Source organism: Myodes glareolus, chromosome 25 (assembly GCF_982192425.1).
Source record: "Myodes glareolus chromosome 25, mMyoGla1.1, whole genome shotgun sequence".
Taxonomy (NCBI): domain Eukaryota; kingdom Metazoa; phylum Chordata; class Mammalia; order Rodentia; family Cricetidae; genus Myodes; species Myodes glareolus.
Window position 1 is genome coordinate 20776550 of NC_142050.1, and position 22745 is coordinate 20799294.

Here is a 22745-nt window from a genome sequence, read left to right on the forward strand (position 1 = left end):
GTTCCCTTGGCTTTATCTTTTCTCCTCGTGTTTTCTGTGTCTCTTGTCTTAGATATCCGGTCATAATTGACTTCCCACTCATTTACCAAGTTGTTACACATCTATTAAATGTGTCTTAAATATTTAAGACACATCTATGGTTTTCACCATGTTGATAATCCACCGTATCTACCAATGGCCCAACCCTCACAAGAGCATCAAGAACCATAATTCTAATTTTTAGTGAAGGTCTACAGGCTGCTCAATGACAAGAGATCAGATTCAACCTCTTTCTGTCCACCCACTTCCTTCCCTGTGGCTTCCATCATGCACCTAGGTTTGCAGCATTTAAGGAGAATCCTTTGCCCCTTTCCCCTCCTTACTTCCCTATGAGAATCTTTTCCGTTCACCCCCCCCAAAAGATGACTTTCTGTTTTAGTTCACAATTCTGATTCAAAATTCCTGTTCTTATTATTTCTTATTATTAGTTATCAACGTTTTTTAAATGAAGTTTGTTTATTTTTCTTATTAACCTAATAGAATAATTGTAACCAGCAATCAGATATATAAATCTTGAACCACCAGGAGATCTGGAAAACAGTACACTGATGGTAGCTTAAAAACCATATTTGTTCTCTATCCTGATTTCATTATACCAAAATTATCAGGTTCTGATTACTAATAGCTAAAATAATAATATTTTACTACCTCAATATCATTAGATTCTGTTATGTTGTCTTTCCTCCATGAATCTGTAATAAATTTAAATTTACTGAATTACAAAGCAGAATTTTTAAATTTTTCATATTAATTAATTAATTTTGCCCCTCCCATCTCTCATTCCCATCCCCTCCTCTTCCTTTCTCTTCAGAAGAGGGCAGGCCTCCCATGTATATGAGTCCACCATGGCAGATCAAGTAAGATTAGACACCTCCTCTTTTATTAAAGCTGACCCGTAGGAGCAAAGGGTCCCAGAAGCAGGTAACAGAGTCAGAGACAGACCCTACTTCTTCTTTTAGGAGTCCCACAAGAAGACCAAGCTACACAACTGTCACATATGTGCAGAGTGCCTAGGTCAGTCCCATGCAGGCTCCCTGGTTATTGGTTCAATCTCTGTGAGTCCCTACAAGCCCAGGTTAGTTGATTCTGTGTGCTTTCTTGTGGTGTCCTTGACCCCTCTGGCCCCCATATTCCTTTTCCACCTAATGTTTGGCTGTAGGTCTCTCTCCATCTGATAAAACCGTATTTTTATCACCAAATTTTTAAAGGATTTTGTTGGAGATATTTTCCAAATTGAAAAAATGTATATAATTTTAAGCAGGAAGTTTGAAGAAAGTTTCAGCTGATGATTTCCTGAAGCTTCACCGTGGTGCTGGGACATTTGGCTAGAACTTCTCAGAGAACATAGATAAATACCACTGCTGACACAGCAGTCCCTGTCAGTTAGAAATTTCAACCAACCTTGTAAAGGTTTTCTGCTGGGCTGATGGGAGTGTCCACTGGGGAAGGCACGGAGGGCAAATGTAGCCCTGACTTCAGGCTTTCCTACGGAGCTAGCTCGCGGCTGGTCTGGGTTCAGCTGCTGGGCTTTTCTCTCTCCAAAAGCCTCTCTGGCCAGGACAAGAGCAGAATGCCTGCCACTCTGTGCATGCTTATTATGGAGTGGGGGTGTTGCCTCAGACATCTTCTGCTTAAGTCAGTATATGTGATGCATTTACTAGTGTGACATATATCACTTAATGATCTTTAGGCCGATGATTCTTTTAAGAGATCCCCTTGCTCCTGGGCTAAGGGTTACATCTGGAAGCAAAATGTCTTCTTATATAAATTAGCTTTTTGTTGGAGTTCTAAATTCTATCTTATATTTTTATAGAAACCGTTCTATTCCATTTGTATATGGGAATAATTTAAAATGTGAACCTAAGTCATTTTACTGCCAGCATCTTGATGCTATTCACAGATGTAAATAGCATATGTTGCCTCTTTGCCCACGAGTACAACGGTGGTATGAATGTTAGAGGATTAGCCAGTCACGTCTTGTTGGGATGTAGGGAGCACTCCCTGAGATGGAACCCATACAAGGCATCATCAGCAGGGTCAGAAACCTGTGTCTAGGTAGGTCACAGGCCTTAGAGAGAACCATTTATTCTTCTGCTAAATGGACATAGCATCCAGACATTCATTAATGACATTGCTATGACCATAGACCAGTGCATCTCTCAACCTGCCTCTGAGAAGCTGCTTTTCACAGATGGTAATTAACATAGAGACCCACCACTGGTCGACACATAGAAAAGAAGGGATTGAAGAGTGCTCAGCCCTAAGTCGGGTGTCTGTGTCATACCCCTCCTCTCAAGGTTCAGGGATCGTCTAGAAGAGGGAATGGAAGGATTGTAAGACCCAGAGACAGTGCAGGACAAAGAAACAGTGTTTTCTAGACATAACAGGGTATTACACATGTGAACTCAGAGCAATGTGATCACAGACACGAGACCGAGGCAAGCTCAAGCCGGACAAAAGTCTCAGCATGGAGGGTGGGTGAGCAGGGCATGAAGCCCACCCCTGGCCGAAGCACTATTGACATTCAAGAGCTCCTGGGAGAGGAGAGGAAGAATCAGATATTTTTTACTTTGTTTTTGTTTTTAATGGTGTGATTCTGGTAGACCAACCATGTCCTGGGTCAGGTACCACATCCAAGAGTATTTGGGCAACACAAATTCTATTCTATTGTTTCTATCTTAAAAATTTCTTTTAAAACAGAGAACACAAAAGTTGGGAGGGCAGAGAGATGAAGGTGGAGCTGGAAGAAGTTGTGGGAGGGTGATAAATAAGATCAAAATATATTGCCTAAAATTCTCAAAGAATCAATAAAATATTTTTAAATTTTTATGTTTAGGATACTTGTTAGCATATGAAAAGCTATCCCATGTTCACTTATAAGGCTGTGGCTTAAGTGTATGAATTCTTGAGTGAAGTTTTTTTTTGTGTGTGTGTGTGTGTAGACTAGATTCTGCGAACATTCCTATAATGTTCACCTCAATATCACTTAAATTTTATATATATTGTTATATATTAATATGGAGAGAGACACAAACTTTTTGTGTGACAAAACCTGGGATGCGTGAGAAAAATTTAAGAATAAGAACATCCTGAGTGTTATTCCAGAACATCTCAGCCTTTAATGACCAGTTAGGTATAAGTTGTAAAATTCAGATCTTATTAAGTAATAGCAATTTGAGATTTTTGTCAGATCAATGTTCACCCGATAGTCTGGTAATTTTTGTGCATTATTTGATGTTTCAAGGCAAGATCCAATAAAATAAATAAATCCAATAAAAAAATGAGGAGGATATGTGGTACAGGAGAGGGGAGTCAAAGAGAGAATGTATTTAGGGGATATCCAGGGGAAATGACTTTTCTTGCATTCTTTGGTTTGAATCATTCTCTTACTTTTTTTCTCTGTGTATATTTTCTCCAAACATCCAGAAATTTGCATAGGAATGCTATTTTACTTCTTTCCTCTTTATTTTACATTTATTTTTCTTCATCATTTTAGTGCTAGTGGGTACTGAAGTAGCTCCTGACGTTTTGCATGCTGAGTGCTTTGTAAAATGTATTACACTCTAGAACGGCAGCGGTCCTTCTGCGTCATCGTCACAAATGAACACTAGTGGCGAGGTCACACTGACTTGTGCTTTCATTCTGCAAACAGCTGTTTAATCCTCTGCGTCAGAGTCTAAGAGCGGTGCTACGTAAGAGGCAGATACATGGTCACTCAAATAAGTCCAGGACACTGTCAACTCTTTCCACATGGTGGTAGGAGATGCCTATGAAAATAGCCATTCATTTGTGTAGCCTTTTCCTTCCTGCTGTGCCTGGATTCCTCTGCCACCTGAGTTTGCTCAGGCTTCTCACTCAGGGGAGCAGGATGTGGGTTCCCTCGGTCAGAATCATGTCTATCCATTAACGCCCACACCAGTATACTTTTACCATTCTTGTTCACTTCTCTTCACCGAATCCACTCCTTTCAGACCTATGTGGATTTATTTAACATTCTGCCCACACTTCCCCCTCCAAAAAGTAACAAACAAGCAAGCAAACAACCTTGAACTCCTGCATGTCCCCTACCGAGTTCGGAATTGCTTTCCTTTCCACTTGGAATGGAGAGTACATAGTATACAAATAGTCTCAGGCCCAAAGACTATTTTCCAAATTCCTAATTTGCTTTTTCTGTATGCTAGACTTGGTTTGGCAATAATGTGTACATGAAGTGGACAAGTTAGCGGCAAAAATTACAGCCTGTTAAATCCTCTAGTGACAAGCACAAGAACTCGACGGGAGTGGCACTAACTCAAGTGAGGCAATGAATGGGTGAAAGATTTGATAAAGGAAGAATCTGCCTCCATTGCCTAGAGCTCCCCTTCAGTATTCTGAAGTGCTTGCTACAGGTAAATCATCTAATGGTCTTCTACAACTTGCCCGAACACAACTCAGAGCGACTCGGTTTGATGAATGACACGACCCACCTGCCTTCTCAGATGCGTAAGCCTAGGCTTTAACCACTGCATACTAAAGTCTCCAACCATGCTAATGATGAACTTGAGAACTTACATAATAATGCTTAAGTATAAGAGGAATTTAACCTGTCAATATTAAGACAGGTAAAATGCATTTAACACTTGTTACCTTTTAGTGTGCATATGTGTGTGTGTGTGTAGAACTTTGACATTTATTAGCTAACTTCTTGATTTTTGTACTCCCGGTCATTGAAACAGCCTGTCTTTTAGAGCCCTCTCTATGAGGAGCCTCCTCAGTTGTTACCTTTCTTCTGTGCTTTGTCTTTTTTCTTTATTTTTATTTATTTACTTTTGCTAAAAATAAAATCCTTAACTTTACCCTGGCCTCTTTTCTTTTGCCTTTCCATCATAAAAATTCAGGAGTTATTTGGATCATGTTCTGCTCCAAAAATCCTCACATAGCAAATATTACAGACTAATGCACACTCTGTAATTTGTGTTTATTTAAAACGCAATTTAGCTGCTCAGCCCCCTTGTGCTATAACATAAGAAAACATAGAGTTCAGACTTTGGTTCTTTCCTGGTATCTTTCAGCAGAACTGAGCACAGAGAGTCAGGTGGATATCTGTGAGTTCAAGGCCACCCTGATCTGTATAGTTCCAGGACAGCCTGAGTTAAATATATAGAGAGGCCCTATCTCAAAAAACAAAAACAAAAACAAACAAACAAACAAAAAAGCCATAACAAAAAACAAGTTCCATCTTGGATATGATAAGATCCAAGTCAGAGTGTTGATGAAATGCAATGGACCAGAGTCGGCTTCTATGTTACATGCAATGTTACCAGAGATATAAAATTTCATGCTCTGTGAAGTGTGGCTATGCGACTCTTATTTTTAAATTAAGTCATGAGAAGGATCTTATTGATTCATGCTGCAGCTCTGTATGATTCCTTTACACTGACATTAGTAAAATTAGCAGCATTTACTTGTCCCCATGCCAAAGTTTCTACATACCAAAGTGAAAGCAACATATCATTACCGAAATCAATAAAACTATTTCTAGAAACCAAAATGGGCGTCACTGTACATATTCAAAGCACGTTGTGCTCAACAACTCTCGAGGAATATAGCCAATGTCAGGAGTATGTTTTCATCACCTATTGATTTTGGTGAAATCCTCACTGTGAGGTATTATCTGCTTTCTCCAGGACTTCAGAGGTGGTCTCATGGTGTGACTAATGATTCTTTCTTTCCAGGGATGTTTTGCAAATTAGCTTTGTCAGACTGTTGAGACATGGTCTTTCAATTCAGTTTACACGGACGTTAGCCTGCATCTTCTCTCACATCCTGAGGGGAGTATGGTGTAGGCTGGGGCTGCACCAAACAGAAGTCTTTACTGGGGTTTTCCCAAAATTCTAGTGATATCAGCTAGGCTTCAACCATACTCATTTTTAGAAAGAAAAGCTTTCAAAATTATATCTGCAAAAACTATGTTGCCATTTTCCCTTCCTTGTAATAACTGTAGAAAAGTGAGAAAAGACTGTAATGGCGAATCAATCCCACACCAATTATGTTTTAAGGGGGTATTTATTTTGGGGGGTAAAACTTACATACACCATAAACCGTCAGGAAGGGAGCCTAGTCGCTGGAGCAGGAGCCGGAACCAAGCGCCGGAACCCGATCCGAGAGTTCCGATCCAAGTTCGGATCCAAGAGGCCCGATCAGAGACTTGCGGCTATTTTTAAAAGAGAAATATACCACGCCCCAGTGGGCTGGTATTTCAGCGGCTATTGGCTGAAGGAGCGGAAGGCGATCCGGCAGCAAGATTGAGCCTTGGACTTACACTATCATAAGCATTTGAATGAAACTTTCACTAAAAGTTGCCCATTCTTAGCCCTGCTCTGATTCTGTGAATGCAGGGGATGATGGATGACTCCAGTGGGCGTGAAATAAAGGCAATGTGTGCACTTGGATTCTGAGGGCAGTTTGTTTTGTGGGAGAGATGGAAGTTCTCTCACTGGACACTGAAATACTGATAAGGTGTTTTGGTTTAATGTGGTTATATAATAAGACTTGATTGTATGACCAAGTAGTACAAGGGGAGCCTGAGGGTTGTTTTCAGAAATAAGACTTAAATAGATGGAAATTAAATCAAATCTTTGGGTGGCAGGAGCAACGGAGGGTCTGAAGGAGGCTACCTCATGTGAATTGGTAAAGATGCCAGAACCACTCCTAGTGTCTGACCTTCCCATCTGGATGCTGGTCGGGACTGCCTACCTTACATTACTGCACCTTGATTTTCTGAAGACTCAGAAAAAACTTCAGCCAAAACAAGCTATTGATGAATACTAAATTTGGCAAGTTTATGGGTGGGCCAATAGTTTGCATAATTGGGATTTTAGGAAATTCTAAGTAAACACATCTTTTCGTGCAACCCCAGTCTGTACCATACTCTCTTGTGACGTGGGAGATGATGAAGTATTTAAAAATCTAGCTTCTAATTGAGGCATAATTATTAGATGATTTATTTTAAAGATATGCCATTTTCTATCATTCTAATATATTTTTATGAAATATATTATTTGATAATGTCAAAAATTAGCTTTTACTTGGTAATTTAAGAAATTAATTCTCTTGTTCTTTCTTTTCCCTAGGAGCACTAAATCAAAAAAACTGGGGTAAGAAATATCCAACATGTAATAGCCCAAAGCAGTCTCCTATTAATATTGATGAAGATCTTACACAAGTCAATGTGAATCTTAAGAAACTGAAATTTCAGGGGTGGGAAAAAGCATCATTGGAAAACACGTTTATTCACAACACTGGGAAAACAGGTAACGGACTTGTCTTTTTCCTGTGGCAGATTTTTCAGACAAAGAATACTTTTAGATGAGATGAATTTCCTTTGAATAATATGCTAAGAACTGAAAAGATGCTGATAGTCGAATAAGTGAAATGGAAAACAGACAATTAGACATTTTGCCAAAAAGAAAAGGTTTTGAAAATTTGTACAAAAATGTAGCTAACAATATCATCATGTCGTGTTTTCCATTTGTGTAATGAGAGTGATCTTGCCATTTGATGTGAAAAGGATAATAAAATTGGAACTAGTAAAATTTTGTAGTTCAGTGCACAATCAGACACTTGGTCAGTATTTCTGTATCTTATTGCATTAGAATTTGATCTTGGGTGTTCAGCTGCATGCTATAATAAATATTTGAATATGGTGAGATAATGAATTACATTTAAATTTAAGAAAACAAATTAATACCTTTTTGTTTGAGAAATAAATTTAAAATTATAGTCCATCCTTAAGGAGTTACTGATCAAGCACCTTTTGTAAGATTACTTTTTTTCTCAGAACATGGAAAATGTAATTCTTTAAATTATTATTAATTAAATTAATATTAATATAATAAAATAAATTATTATTACGAAATGTAATTTCTTAAATTAAGAAAATTCTGGTAAGCCATGAGTAGATATAATAGTTTACAAATGTGAAATATTTCCCTTTTGGCAATTTTCTTCATGACACAAAGCAGTTTGTTGGTGAAGTGTATTAATGTGTAAAATTTTGCAAATGTATGTTTTTGCAAAATTAGTAAAATATTCAAAATTATAATAACAGATCTATTAAACTTGTTTTATAATGAATACATTTATTTTTCATTTTATATTTATATAATGTAATTAATAAATGTAATAATTTAACTTCACATTCTTTGAGAATAAGGATTTTTCTCAATCAGTGTCTAACATGTAATAGGCCTTTAATATTATTTAAATGAATAGTTAAGAAAATGTTGGCGGGGCTGGAGAGATGGCTCAGAGGTTAAGAGCACTGGCTGCTCTTCCAGAGTTCCTGTGTTCAATTCCCAGCAACCACATGATGGTTCACAACCATCTGTAATGAGATCTGGTGTCCTCCTCTGGAGTGCAGTATATGCCTCCAGAACACTGTATACATGATAAATGAGGGAAAAAAACGCAAAATTTTGGCATGTTATATTATGTCAAATAATAAAAGTAAGTTGCTTAAAATCTTGAAAATACGATACAATTTTTGCAAATGTTAAAAGCTGTACTTTTAACATGGAATTGCTGCTTCTATCTTTTAGGGTGTAATGGTTAAGTATTGTTCCTTACAGTCACTGTGAGTTTATCAGTGGCCATTGAAATTATAGTGTAAACTTACCTTGTCTATGACTCGGTTACCTTATTTGTAATAGAGATTACAATGGTCTTTGCTTCCTAAGGTTATGTGAGGATCAAGTAGATAGATAAGAGGTATAAAGAATCCATATCATACTAGGTACTTCATAAATGGTAGCTGTTGACTGCCATTGTTTTCATTATTGTCATTGTGCTTGACTTTCTTATTATCGTAATCAATGGAAGCATGTATCACTAGCTGGCTAGCCAGTGTGTGTGATTTAATCAATGATGCCCATACCAACTGATTTCTGCTTAGCTGAACAAGGACAACTTTAATCAGACTTAGGTCTTCTTGAATCTGAATAAGAGACATAATCTTGCACTAGGATCGCCAGAGAGTCATTATCCTTCAGATTAATGGTAAAACTATAGCCAGTAAAATCTGTGGGACTTGGGGGAGTTTGGGGTTCTATTGATGGACACTCCAAATTCAAATGTGGAATGGCAAAATCCTCTCATTTGAATGGGTTTCCAAAATGGCTTGCCTAAGACAATTTGTGGAGCCAGATGAGGTCTGAACTGAAAGTAGGAATTAGATGGAACAAGAAGAGGTAGGAAGGGTAAGAGCTCTCCCAGGGAAGACTTCCTTCTGCCTTTACTAAGTTCATCCCGTCATTGTTATCAAGCCCCTTGAGGCAGCAGAGCTTTGAAGAAAGAGCAGTTTCAGTAGACCAAACAGGCTGTCCTGCGGTGAGAGCCAGACAGGGCTCATGTCTTCAGTGTTCTTGATTTGTGGCAATAAGATGCACTAAGTATGTTAGTATAAGGGCAAAACTGAAATTCAAAAAGCTTTAAAACTCTTAAATTTGTCAAGTGTGTTTTATCATGTATCTTAAGTAGAAGGAAATTCAAGAAAAATTCATAAATTTGATTTTCAGAAACTTAGATGAATTTTTTGTATTTTAGATTTTTTTGGTTTGTTTTGTTTTGTTTTAGTGGAAATAAATCTCACTAATGACTACTATCTCAGTGGAGGACTTTCAGAAAAGGTATTCAAGGCAAGCAAAATAACTTTTCACTGGGGAAAATGCAATGTGTCATCAGAAGGCTCAGAGCACAGTTTGGAAGGGCAGAAGTTCCCTCTTGAGGTAAGGTAGCAGCCTGCTGATTTCTGGCTTACTGTCTACAATCTTTGAGATTTTCTCTAGCATAGAATTTGACTTATTGTTTAGTTTAGGATTTCTAACATACAGTTGTGTTTTGATGATTTGATCAATACATGCTTTCCTTCCAGAAGACTGTAAAGTCAATGAGCATCTTTAGCCTTCTGCTTAGATTGTCTACTTAGATACCTAGATTATTTCTGACTAGCTTAACAATAAATGCAGATGAGAAATTGAATGAATAAAATAATAAAATCGGTGATAGAATCAAAGTACAGCAGAATGCTTGCACTTAAGTTCGTTAATTAAAATGAGAAAAATCTTATGTTTAAAACTAGAAAAGAGTTACAAGTATGATAAATGATGTTTATATTAAAAACCTTCATATGTCTCTAAAGTACTAAGCTTTCTGCAAAATAGTTTGATTTGTATTGAAACTTTAATTGTTTATTTTCAGTATTTTATGATGTGGATTGTAGCAACAATAACTATAAATATACTCAATTTATGTGTAAAGATTTATATATAATATTAAATATTGAAACAAATCGCATGATGAAGAACATGATGATGGAATTTCAGACCTTGTAAAAGTCATGCTTTGAGTGATATACTTACCTGGAAAGTTTCATTCGGAGGGTGGGGAGATGGCTCAGCAGGTGATTCCAGTGCTCCTATAGCAAGGGGAGGGGGAGAGAGCAGACACCCCAGAAGCTCTTGGGCCAGCTATCTTGGAGCAAATACTGGAAAGCAACAGAGACCCAGCTTCAAACAGGTAGATAGCAAGACTCAATATCCAAGACTCTCCTCTCACCTCTATACCCATGCCATGGCATGCCATCACCTCCCCCACCCGGTCTCTGACACACACACACACACACACACACACACACACACACACACACAAAGAGAGAGAGAGAGAGTCCCATCACAAAATATTTTATATTAGTAATACATTGGGAAAAAAAGGATATAAAATGGCCTTACCAGCAAACTTTGCAAAACATGAAAACTAATTACACAGAGACTGGACCAAATGGACCAGACTCTACCCTTAGTGACATGGTGTTGTACAAATCATTCGATTTGCATATTCTTCTATTTCTGTCCTTTGAAACAGACCTACTAGTACCAGCTGTATGGAGTTAATTAAGGGAGGGAATACATTTAATACTCTTTAAAAATCTTTCAGAGAAACCATGTAAAGGTGAACAGTGGGTTTCTTGAAATGATACTATTATAAATGCCTCTTATATTTGCTTCTTTAAAAATTCTCCATTACCTACAATGAAACTACTACTTTTTATAATTCAAAATAGTTATTAGTAATAAAAACAATGCTAGAGTGAATTTTGTCAAAGAACCAAAAGGTCTTTTTTAATGTAAATAAGTACATTTGTGGTTGTATATTAACTATCCAGGAATAAATTTATATGTATTAAATGTTGTCAAAGAAATAAACACCAACAATTTAAATACATAGCATCTCACTTCTATGACTTATGCTTTCGTATAGTTATCTACTTTTTTAAAAAGTCATGAGCAATCAAAATAAATGCAAAAGAATGTTTGATGTTGGGCGGTGGTGGTGCACACCTTTAATCCTAGCACTCAGGAGGTAGAGGCAGGTGGATCTCTGAGTTCAAGGCCAGCTGGTCTACAGAGTGAGTTCCAAAATAGCCAGGACTCTTATATAGAGAAACTCTTTAAAGACTCTTTTAGCAGGGTTGTTTGTTGGCTTGCTTGCTTTTCCTTTTCTGTGCTGCTTTATAAAAATATTTTTCAGGCTAGAGAGATAGCTCAGGGATTAAGAATTGTGTACTTCTCTTGCAAAGTGCCCCAGTTAAGTTCCCAGCACCTATAAGATGACTCACAAATGCCTGCAGCTCCAGCTCCAGGAACCCAACTCCCCATTATGACCTCTGTCAGCAACTATGCCCATATGCACCTACTTCCACATAGACATAAACATAAGGACATCATTAAAAATAAAAATAAATAAAGTTCAAAGAGTTGACTTAGTGGTTAAAAACATTTGCTGTAGTTGCAGAAAATTGAAATTCAGTTCCCAACACCCACATGGTGGCTCAGAACCATCTCTAAGTCTTGTTCCAGAGAACCTGATGTCCTCTTCTGGCCTTCCTGGACACTGGATATACGCATGGTAAACTGAAAAACTTGTAGGCAAAACAATCATAGACACAAAACAAAATTAAATAAATCTTTAAAATAAGTGAATCTTTGGAAGTAGTTTCCATGCTGTTGGGCATGGAAAGGAAGATCTTAGAAACTTTTCTTCTATTCTTTCTTCTTTACTTTGCTCCTTTGTCTCCCACATCCCACAACCAAGTCTTTTGAATTCTTTCTATAAATTGTATGTGTTTTAGAAAGCAAATTCAAACCATGATTATTTCTTCATAGCTTATTGAATGTCAATATATTAGTTTTTCTTTCATCTTAGCCTCCTTCAGTTCTTCCCCATTCTTATCCCTTACCATTTGTAGACAGAAGGTTCTGTCCTGCCTGGTTCCACAGCCATTCTGTCCCAAATAAACACACAGAGGCTTATATTAATTATTAACCAGTTGGCCTGGTGCTCAGGCTTATTACTAACTAGCTCTTACAACTTAAATTAATCCATAATTCTTACCTATGTCTACCCATGTGGCTTTGTACCTTCGCTCAGTAAGGTATACTCATCTTGCTTCCTCTGAGTCTTGGTGGCTACTGACTCTCTGCCTTTCCTCTTCCCAGAATTCTTCTAGTCTGGCTGTCCCACCTAGACTTCCTGTCTGACTAGTGGCCAATCATTGTTTTATTAAACCAATATGAGTGACAAATCTTTACAGTGTGCATGAACATTATCCCACAGCACCCATCCTTATGTCTGTTTCTTCAATGACATTGGTGACTTCCCATAGCTTCATGGTGTGACCACCGCCTGCTTCTCCAGCCTCCTCCCTCACAATGATCCGTTGGTATCACAGAAAATGACTTTCAGTTTTCCAGGCTTGTATTTTTTTGGTGTACACCTTTCTGGGGGCACTTACTTAGAACAATAGAGCATCCACCAATTCCTTCCGATCTTAAAGCTCTTGTCCTTAGTTGGCTTAGATGCCCTCCCTGAAAAGGCGTTGTTGGCGCATCATAGCCACTGCTGTCCTGCTGGACATGGTGCTTCTCCACTCACAGTTCTTGAGAGTTCTCACAGGCTTTCTACTCTTGCCTGAGTTCTACCTTTATATGAGGGGGTCCCTGCAGTTGTCATATGGTGAAGTGAACCACGTGAAGAGATAGCAATGAAAATTCAGTGCAGATTGACTTCACCAACCTGGATCTGTCTGTGGAAAGTCTATGATCAGGCAATTTATTCCCATCGTATTTAAGTTTCATACAATTTTTTAAAAAGGTTTCCAGGTGTAATACAGTCCCTGTTGTACAAAGAAGCATAATTATATTGAAACTCAACTCAGGGTCCATGTCATTTCTTCCATGTTGTGGGTTCTAGAAATAGGCTACCTGTGCTAGCTGAATCCTAAGAATCTGGCTTAGTCATGCACATTGCTTAGACATCATTTGGGCTATTAGCCACCTCTGGTCCTGGGTGAGGGAGCTTTGGGGGAACCTCTGGCTAATAAGGGTCATTTAGATTCCTAACCCCTTCCAGTCCTCAGTGTAGGAGCTTGCTATGGTTTGGCTCAACTGATAATACAGATCACCAGGCCATTAAACATTTCTAATTCTTAGCTTTCTAGATGGAAGAACAGGGTTTTCATTTTCATCTTTGGAGAGACAATTCGAGTGCTTAACATTCCTGGTGTCTTTAGAAATCTGTGAGCACAAGATGTTCTGGCTATGTGCCCAACATTTATATAGCTCAGTTACCTGGGTTTAAGTCCATAAGCAGAGAATACATTAAAAGCTTGAATACAGCCTATCGTGGCTGAGCATCTAGAGAAGACACTCAAGGGGCTAGCTGCACAGCAGAAGTTACAATAGGAAGCTGGAAACACTTAGCGCTTTCTAAATACAAGTAGAATCCTTTAGAATTTCAGTGTAAGATCCGTAAATACCCTGAGATAATACCCAAAATTGTAATAATGGGCCATCAAGAAAGGAATGCTTACTTAAGGAACAGCAAGTTCCAGGTTTGTAGATTCAAGTAAAACAGTTAAAAGAACCTTTGTTAATTTGTTTAGGTTCAATGATTACTTAGTGTATTTTTACTGTCATGTTTTGCTATTCCCTTGGTAATACATGCTGTCCTAGAAAGATTCTGTATTTCCTTCTATTTTAAAAGATATGAATGATAGAAAACTTACTTAAGTATATGTGTAACATAGAAATTATTTGGTGAATGCAGATACTATAGAACTATGTAGTCTGAAAAAATTTTCCAGTAGAATTTGCTGACTTAGTCAGCTTCTCGGTTATGTCTCTGTTGACTTTCGTGCAGTGTTTCTAACAAAACTATCATCGTTACATTTGCAGATGCAAGTCTACTGCTTTGACGCGGATCGATTTTCAAGTTTTGAGGAAGCAGTTAAAGGAAAGGGGAGGCTAAGGGCTTTATCTGTTTTATTTGAGGTAATTATTACACTCAGGTTTACAACTAATCTTTTCAATCGTAGAACTGTCAGGGGTAAATGTTAATATAAATACAAACTGGAGACATCACCACCCTAATGATCATTGGTGGTCATTTCCAGGAAGGGTGACCCCTGGCTGGTATGTTTAATAGAGGATTCATACTCATTGACTGAATAGACTTCTTCTAGCTGAAGTGGACAGGTTAAGTGCACAGATTTGCCCATCTGTCCATGAAGAGTATCCCAACTCAATAGCAAGTAACTAAATCACAACATTTTCCATTTTACTCTTCATAGTGTAAAATAAAAAGTTACCTGATTTTTGTGTTTTGTTTTTGCCTTGCTCTTGAAAACAATGGCTGAGGTGGGTGTGTTCGGAACATACTCTTCTTTATCCTTAAACTGGAATGCTTTGTGGAACAGTCAGTTAATTGCTGGATCCTGCTCCTATAATGTCATTCTTCTTTCACAGGTTGGAATGGAAGAAAATTTGGATTTTAAAGCCATTATTGATGGAATTGAAGGTGTCAGTCGTTTTGGTAAGCTGTTACGATTAAGATATGAGTTTTTCTGAATATCTGCAGTGTGACAAACCACTTGTGAAGGATGGAGAGGAAGATGTCTGAAAAGATGAGCGTATGGCCCTTCCCATACTTGACTGCTTTTTTCTTTCTCCTAAGTAAAGAACCATTTATCAGGGAATATTGTACCTTAAAGACTATGAGTACTTGGCTCTGATGGCGCATGCATTTAATCCAGCACTTAGAAGGCAAAGGCAGGGGACTCTCTCTGAGTCTGAAGCGGTCTTGGTCTATACAACAAGTTCCAGGACAGCCAGCCAGGGCCACACTGTAGGAACTGTCTCAAGTAAATGAATAATTAATTGACTAATTAAAACTTTAAATTATATGTTATCAATGTAAAAAGAAGTCTGACATTGTCTAAATTCTTTCTTAAAAATAATATGATTATACTATGCTTTTAAAACATTCACCTCTTAGACTTTGGTATTATACATCCCCTTAAAAACTATTTGAAACTAATTAATTAAGCAATTATTTTATTATTAATTAATTTTGTTGATTATTTTAAAAAATTAATTAGTAATTAAGCTAATTAATTTTTAAAATATCAAATTGTGAAGTAAGAAGGGAATTTTACTCAAGTGAACATCTATTCCCTGGTGGTTTTCTTGGTAGAAGGGTATTTTAAAGAAGTAAAATACTTACAAAATGTTGCAGGTTTACATAGAACAGGATGGAATGTGCTTTATATTATTCTGTCTGATAGATACCTTGTGAATCTTGTCATACATTGCAGCAAATGTTTTTGACAACCTTGGTGACAGGCTCAAAACCTGTGCCCACACAAACAATATTAATGCACCCTTGGTTATTGATAAAAATGAAAATTATTCCTCCCTGGTAAGCCTAGGAATCTGAAGTCAGAAACAAGGCTCACATGGTCCCCTTCTCTGAAAGCAGAAACCCAGCCTAGGATTCATCCATCTTTGTCACTTACATTTGAAGATCAGAATTGACTGGACTTTTCATGAGTCAGGAATGTGTGGACTCCTGCAGAGGAGACCTCTGCTTCTCCTCTTCATCTATAAGGAAAGGCAAGATCCAGCTGACTGTCCCTCAGTCTACCTAGAAACAAAATTCTAGACTGAATACCATAAGCCGCACTTAACTTTCTCTCAGTAAGTCAGTAAGTAAATTCTCCTTGACTGAAGGAAGGGAACCAGGTTGGCTTTCAACCCTTCTTTAAAAGCATAAGAACCTGATTGTTTCTGTGTTTTACATCAGCTGAAAGGACAAGAGAACCAGACTATTCACCCTAATGTGTGAAGTTATGCAACCTTCTTCATTTTCTTTTGCTCTCTGGAACATCCCCTAGAGTCCACGAAACTGGGGGCTTCTCAGTTTGGTTTGCTGAGCCATTATAGGGAATCTTAAAGACCGACAGTAGTTGTGACCCTTAGAGAAAGAGGACCATGGACTGCATCCAGACTTCCATGTCCTGATTCATGTTCTCCATGTGAGGAGAGTTGCAAACAACTCAGTCCCAGAAACGTCGTTCAGAATATAAAATCGGCTCTCTATGATGTGGGCTGGCTGCTCAGCTTCTGCATTTCTCTCCAAAAGGCTCATTTCGCTTTGAGAACCTACTCTCTCTCCTTTTCCTCTCCCCATAACTATTTGATGTTAGGCATTGTATCTGTAGACTGAGGAGAAGGGTGGTGACTGTGCAGTGATACAGAGATAAAATATTAATAATCTTCAAGCAGAACAGACAGAAGAGAGAGGTATTAGTGAATCTTTTCAGCTGCAAAGATGAAAAACGTGCAGATAATGTTATCAGGGGTTCTCAAACGGACAGTGTCGTGGGGCTACTTAGCTGCTTGCTCAATTGCAGAGTAGGCCCAGCCTTCTGCATACTGAAAAATCCTTGCAAGCAGTTTTGAGGTGGCCCCTTAAATGCAACTGTTGTTAGTAATGGTTGATTTTATGTCTCTGGCAGGATTCCTCTAGTGCTGGGCTGTATTATGGCTCTCAGTCACCTGTCTCCTCCTCCCATTGTCAACCTTTCCAGGAAAGGATTTGGCACATTGGTTGGTTAATCCTCTGTGTTTGAGAGACTGGTGATGGAGTGGAAGGCCTGAGCCCTAGTGGAGAGCTGCTGACCAGGCATGATTCTCTTATGTAGTTATTCAGATGCAAGTCACAATTATTTCACAAGTCACAAAAATATCACCATAGTCCAGTTTTCTCAGTGTATGGTGGCAGGACTGAAAAACAGAGCCAGAGCTGAAAAGTCTAATGTGGTATTTAGGACAGAATTTTAGGCCAAACATAAAAATACCAGCTGTAACAAACAGCATGAACTTTTATCCCCTCAGCAAGAAAATATGCCTCCTAAGATCCAGAAAAGGCAGAATGGATTACATATTAAGGAGAAAAAACAATAAGACCTCCCTTTCTTTTTAACCTCCCTTATCTTTAATTATCTCCATGTCCCAGGAAATTCTGTGCCCCACATCCCCCACAGAGGGCTCAAACCTCTGTCCTCTCTGCCCCGCTTCTAGATCTTGAATTGACCTGGAATCAATTCAGTTTCTTCCGGGTAGCAGGGCATCAATTTCCACCTCTTTATTTAATTAGTATATTTCAAGATCATATTTTCATAAGACACATGTAAAAGAAATTTTATTTTTAGTAGAAAATAAAAACTGTTTTAGTTCATTTATGATTCAAGAGATTATTTAATCACCAAAAAATTCAAGACTTAGAAACAGAAGTCTGAAGCTGGAAAATACCCACCCATTAACAGGAAATACGCCAATCATTTCCTGAGAACTTTAGTTGGAATCTGTACTCTGATAATCATTTTTGAGATTATAATTTAATTGCATTTCTCTCTCCTATTTTCTCCCTCCAAGCTCCCCCAAATACCCATCAACTCTTTGTTAAATACATGGCCTCTTTCCCCACTAATTACTATTGCATGCATATATGTATATGTGTGTATATATTCCAATATATAACTATTCAATACATATAATGCTACATATATGTATGTTTTCAGAGATATTTGGCACAGGAAAACCAATTGGTATGCTTGTCCCCACTTCTCCTGCTCATTGATTTCCTCAGTTACCCATAGTTCTTTGTGTAGGGTTGAGGTCTCATGGGCTTTTCCTTGTCCTAGGAAAACTGAACTCTAGCAACATCATCTTGCTACTGGACATTTCTAAACATCAATAATCCATTAAGCCAAACAACATGTGAACTTCCTAATGAATTAACCAAAGATTTTCATTGATCCAGGAGAAATGTAATTAAGTCAAATAGTATTCCATTTGTAAGATTTAGCCTTTAACTCAAACTGTAGTCAATGAGTTTTTTTTTGAAAGTAATTTTATTAAATTATGAAAGTTTCCATTTATGCCCCTCTTCCCAACACCCTCCCACTCCCCCCCTCCCTCTCCTCCTCCCTCTTTGTCCCTAAGGGCAGTCAGGGCTTCCTGCCCTGTGGGAAGTTCAAGTTCCTTCCCCCTCCCTCCAGGTCCAGGAAGGTGAGCATCCAAACTGACTAGAGTCCCAAAAATCCAGTATATGCAGAGGAAACTAGTCCCAGTGTCATTGTCAATGGCTTCTCAGAAAGACTCCAGGCCAGCCACATTCAGAAAATCCGGCCACATTCAGAGAATCTGGTTGGATCACATGCTTGTTCAGTCACGGTCCATCTGGCCTTGGTAAACTCTCATTAGATCCGACCCCTTGTATCAGTGGGTGATAGCATCCCTCGCAGTCCTTCGTCATTTTCTTCGTCCTTCTGCTCCTCATTTGGATCTTGGGGGGCTCAGTCCGGTGCTCCAATGTGGGTCTCCGTCTGTATCGCCATCCAACGCCAGATGAAGGATCTATGGTGATAAGCAAAATATTCATCAGTATGGTTATGGGCCAAGGCCGGTTCAGGCACCCTCTCCTCTGTCCAGAGAACAATCTAGGGATCTCTCCTTGGACCTGGGATCCCATATATAATCAAGTTTCCTGTAAACCCTAAAATGACTCCCTTAGTTGAAATATATTCCTCCCTGATCCCATATTCATCCTTCCTCCCTTCCCCCCATCCCGGTCAACCGAGCTTTCTCCATTCCTCCCCTACTCCCTTCTCTCTAACCCTCTCCCCTTCCAACAACCCTCCCACCACCCCCCCCATGCACCCGAGGTTACCTGGGACTCTTGTCTATTTCCTACCTCCTGGCGGATAGCTAAATAATCTTCATCAGGTTCGTCTTCTTATTTAGCTTCTCTAGGATCACGAATAATAGGCTCAAAGACCTTTAATTATGGTTAGAATCCACTTATGAGTGAATACATATCGTGTTCCTCTTTTTGGGTCTGGCTTACCTCACTCAGTAAAGCGTTTTCTATGTCCATCCATTTGCATGCAAAATTCAAGATGTCATTATTTTTTACCGCTGAGTAAAACTCTAATGTGTTTATGTTCCACACCTTTTTTTAACCATTCTTCTATTGAGGGGCACCTAGGCTGTTTCCAGGTTCTAGCTATTACAAATAGTGCTGCTATGAACATAGTTGAACAAACGCTTTTGTAGTATGTTCGGGAATCTCTAGGGTATATTCCCAAGAGAGGAATTGCTGGGTCCTGAGGGAGGTTGACTCCCAGTTTCCTGAGAAATCGCCACACTGATTTCCACAGTGGCTGCACAAGTTTGCATTCCCACCAACAATGGATGAGTGTTCCCCTCATTCCACATCCTCTCCAGCATAGGCTATCATTGGTGTTTTTGAGTTTAGCTATTCTGACAGGTGTAAGATGGTATCTCAAAGTGGTTTTGATTTGCATTTCCCTGATCGCTAAGGAGGTTGAGCATGACCTTAAGTGTCTTCTGGCCATTCGAAGTTCATCTGTTGTGAATTCTCTGTTCAGATCAGTACCCCATTTTTTAATTGGGTTAATTAGAGTTTTAGTGTCTAGTTTCTTGAGTTCTTTGTATATTCTGGAGATCAGACCTTTGTCTGATGAGGGGTTGGTGAAGATCTTCTCCCAGTCAGAAGGCAGCTTCAATGAGTTTAAAAAAAAATTTTTTTTTTAAACAGAGCTTCATAAAGTCCAGTCTGACTTCAAACTCATTGTGCCATTTTGGATGACCTTGGCCTTTTGATTCTCTTAACTCTACTTCCCCGGTGCTAGCATTACAAGCATGCTCTGCCACACTTCTTTATTTGGTGCCTGGGATAAAATCTAGGGCCTAGTGTGCTCTAGGCAAGCACTCTAACAAGTGAACTACATCCTCACCCCTAAACAGAAGCTTTCTAATGTTCTCTATCATGGCTTGTTTAAATTTTGTTACATTTCTCCTTGCACTGGTAACTGATGTCAGAAATTTCAAGCTACCTCTGTGAGGATACTTTCGCATGTTTTCTTTTATAAGTGAAGATGATTTTAAATCTCTGATCCGTCTAGAATGGGTTAGCATTTGTACTCTAGAGCAGAGAGCTCAAGGTGTGGGTGTAGCGCAGGGAGAGAGCATAGCTGGTGCGCTGGGAGTGCTGTGTTCAGTTAATACCCAGTGAATGAATGAATAAAACAGTAGGTGGTGGAAATTCACTTGTGTCCTCAAATTCACTTCGTAATGAAAAGCCCATTAATTCTCCACTACTTAATACTATTTCAGCCATAAATCAAGGAATCATGCATGTCTGCAAAATATGTCACTATATGGTTTCCACAGCAGTATATGATCAGCAAGCCTTCCTATCTGCAACTGACCTTTCTGCCGCTTGCTATTGTTCAAGATTATTGGGTTTATAGACGGTGTTTCCTTTAAACTTTACAATCAGCATCCTGGTTAACAGATAAACAACATAGGTAGTGGAGCTGTCTCACTGTCGGTCTCAGCACTGGTCTGTATAGTGAGTTTGGGGATAATCAGAGGTACTGGTAACCATGTTGCTTTTGCAATAGTGGCTTCTGGGAAAGGGATATCAGTTTTCTTCAGTGGATTGGCACTGGGTATATAACCACATTCCAGGGCAGGCCCCATACTCAGGAGGAGTTGGGCAACACAAAACAGATCCCAGTTTTGTTTGTTTGTTGCTTTATGCTTTTTGTTGGTTTTGTTCAGTTTGAGGGTTTTATTTGTTTTTTAAAGAGAATGGACAGAAAGTTGAGTGTACAGGTAAGCGGGAGGAAGGTTCTGGGAGGTATCAGAAGAAAGGAGTGAAAGAAAATGATCAAAATATATTGTTTAAAAAAATCTAAAGAAAGGGAATAGAGGGAAAAACTCATGTTACAGAAAAATTAATTTTCGTTGTTTGAAACTGATGTAGAAATACAGTTATTTTTATTGTATTGGTATTGTGCACAGTGAGTTTGCCAGATTCGTTTACTAAACAGAATAGTCTTTTGAAAATACTTCTCAATATGCATGCTTGATTCAATTTTATTTTGAAGCTTCCAAATGTGATATATAGTTAAATTAATACAGAATTTAAATGAGAAAAGAAATAAACCTCTTCAAACACATTCAGTCAGTTCTCCATTGTCTGTTAACATGACAAGAGCTCTTCACCTCTTTGCTTGCATATGAGCTTGCTTAATTCCCTGCCTTATGAATTCTTCTTTGTATAATTGTGTTTGTGCCTTTAATTTTTCCTTTTTTCCTCTTTTTACCCTTTAAAGCATTTCTTAAAAGACAAGTGTTTATTCCGAATACAACACATACTTATTCCATAATAGTAATGTTTCTATTATTTATCCATTTTCAGAATACTTGAGATCTTTCTCTACTACAACTCAATTTTCCTTATCCATAATTAATAGTATCTTGTTGTGCTTCTGTACACACCAGAATTTTTAAAACATGGAAATTTCCAAATACATGAGGGCAGTGGATCCAAGAAAAAAAGGAGCATCAGTTGGAATTCATTTTAAAATGACAGAGTCCAGAATCCAAAGAATGCTGGCTAGAATACATTTTAACTCTCTTATTCTCCATTTTGCCCCAAATAATCACCCAATTGCTTTTCCAAAAGTTTTCTCAATCTCCTGATTTCTTTTTTTTGTTATTTTATTTTATTATTTAAAAAAATACCAATCCAAATTCCCACTCCCACTCCTCTCCCACTCCCTCCACACAACTTTCCACCCCCCTCTCCAATCCTAAGAGAGGGCAAGTCACCCTGTCCTGTGGAAAGTTCAAGGCCCTGCCTACTATATCTAGATTGAGCAAGGTATACATCCAAAGAGAATAGGATCCCCCAAAACCAGTACATGCATTAGAGACAAATCCCAGTGCCACTGTCAGTGGCCCCTCAGTCTGTCCCAACTGTCAACCACATTCAGAGGGACTAGTTTGATCCCATGCTCTTTCACTCCCAGTTCAGTTGGAGTTGGTGAGCTCCCATTAGCTCAGGCAAATTCTCAGTGTGTGAACCTCTCATGGTCTTGACTTCCTTGATCATTGTTGCAAGGAGATCGCTTGTTTGTCCAGGCAGACCTGCCCCGAAATAATCGCACAGAAACTGTATTCATTAAATCACTTTTTGGCCCATTAGCTCTAGCTTCCTATTGGCTAACTCTTACGTCTTAATTTAACCCATTTCTATTAATCTGTATATCACCACGAGGTCGTGTCAGCACATCTACATCTGGCTGTGGATCCAGGCATCTCTCTCACTCTTTCTTTCTCCCAGCATTCAGTTCTGTCTTCCCCTCCTACCTAAGTTCTGCCCTATCAGCAGGCCAAGGCAGTTTCTTTATTCATTAACCAAGAAAAGAAACACACAGACAGAAGGACCTCCTA

The 22745-nt window shown here is 38.6% G+C and overlaps 1 protein-coding gene across 4 annotated transcripts in view; it reads left to right on the forward strand.

Annotated features, from left to right (window-relative positions):
• The window catches only part of Ptprz1 (protein tyrosine phosphatase receptor type Z1), a 176712-nt gene that overhangs the window by 75082 nt on the left and 78885 nt on the right, over positions 1 to 22745 (forward strand). For all 4 annotated transcript variants that reach the window (XM_087901872.1, XM_087901873.1, XM_087901874.1 and 1 more), the window contains exons 3-6: positions 7152 to 7331; positions 9652 to 9803; positions 14310 to 14405; positions 14880 to 14946. In XM_087901872.1, the coding sequence (XP_087757998.1) occupies positions 7152 to 7331; positions 9652 to 9803; positions 14310 to 14405; positions 14880 to 14946 (495 nt within the window). The remainder of the gene's footprint in view (positions 1 to 7151; positions 7332 to 9651; positions 9804 to 14309; positions 14406 to 14879; positions 14947 to 22745) is intronic.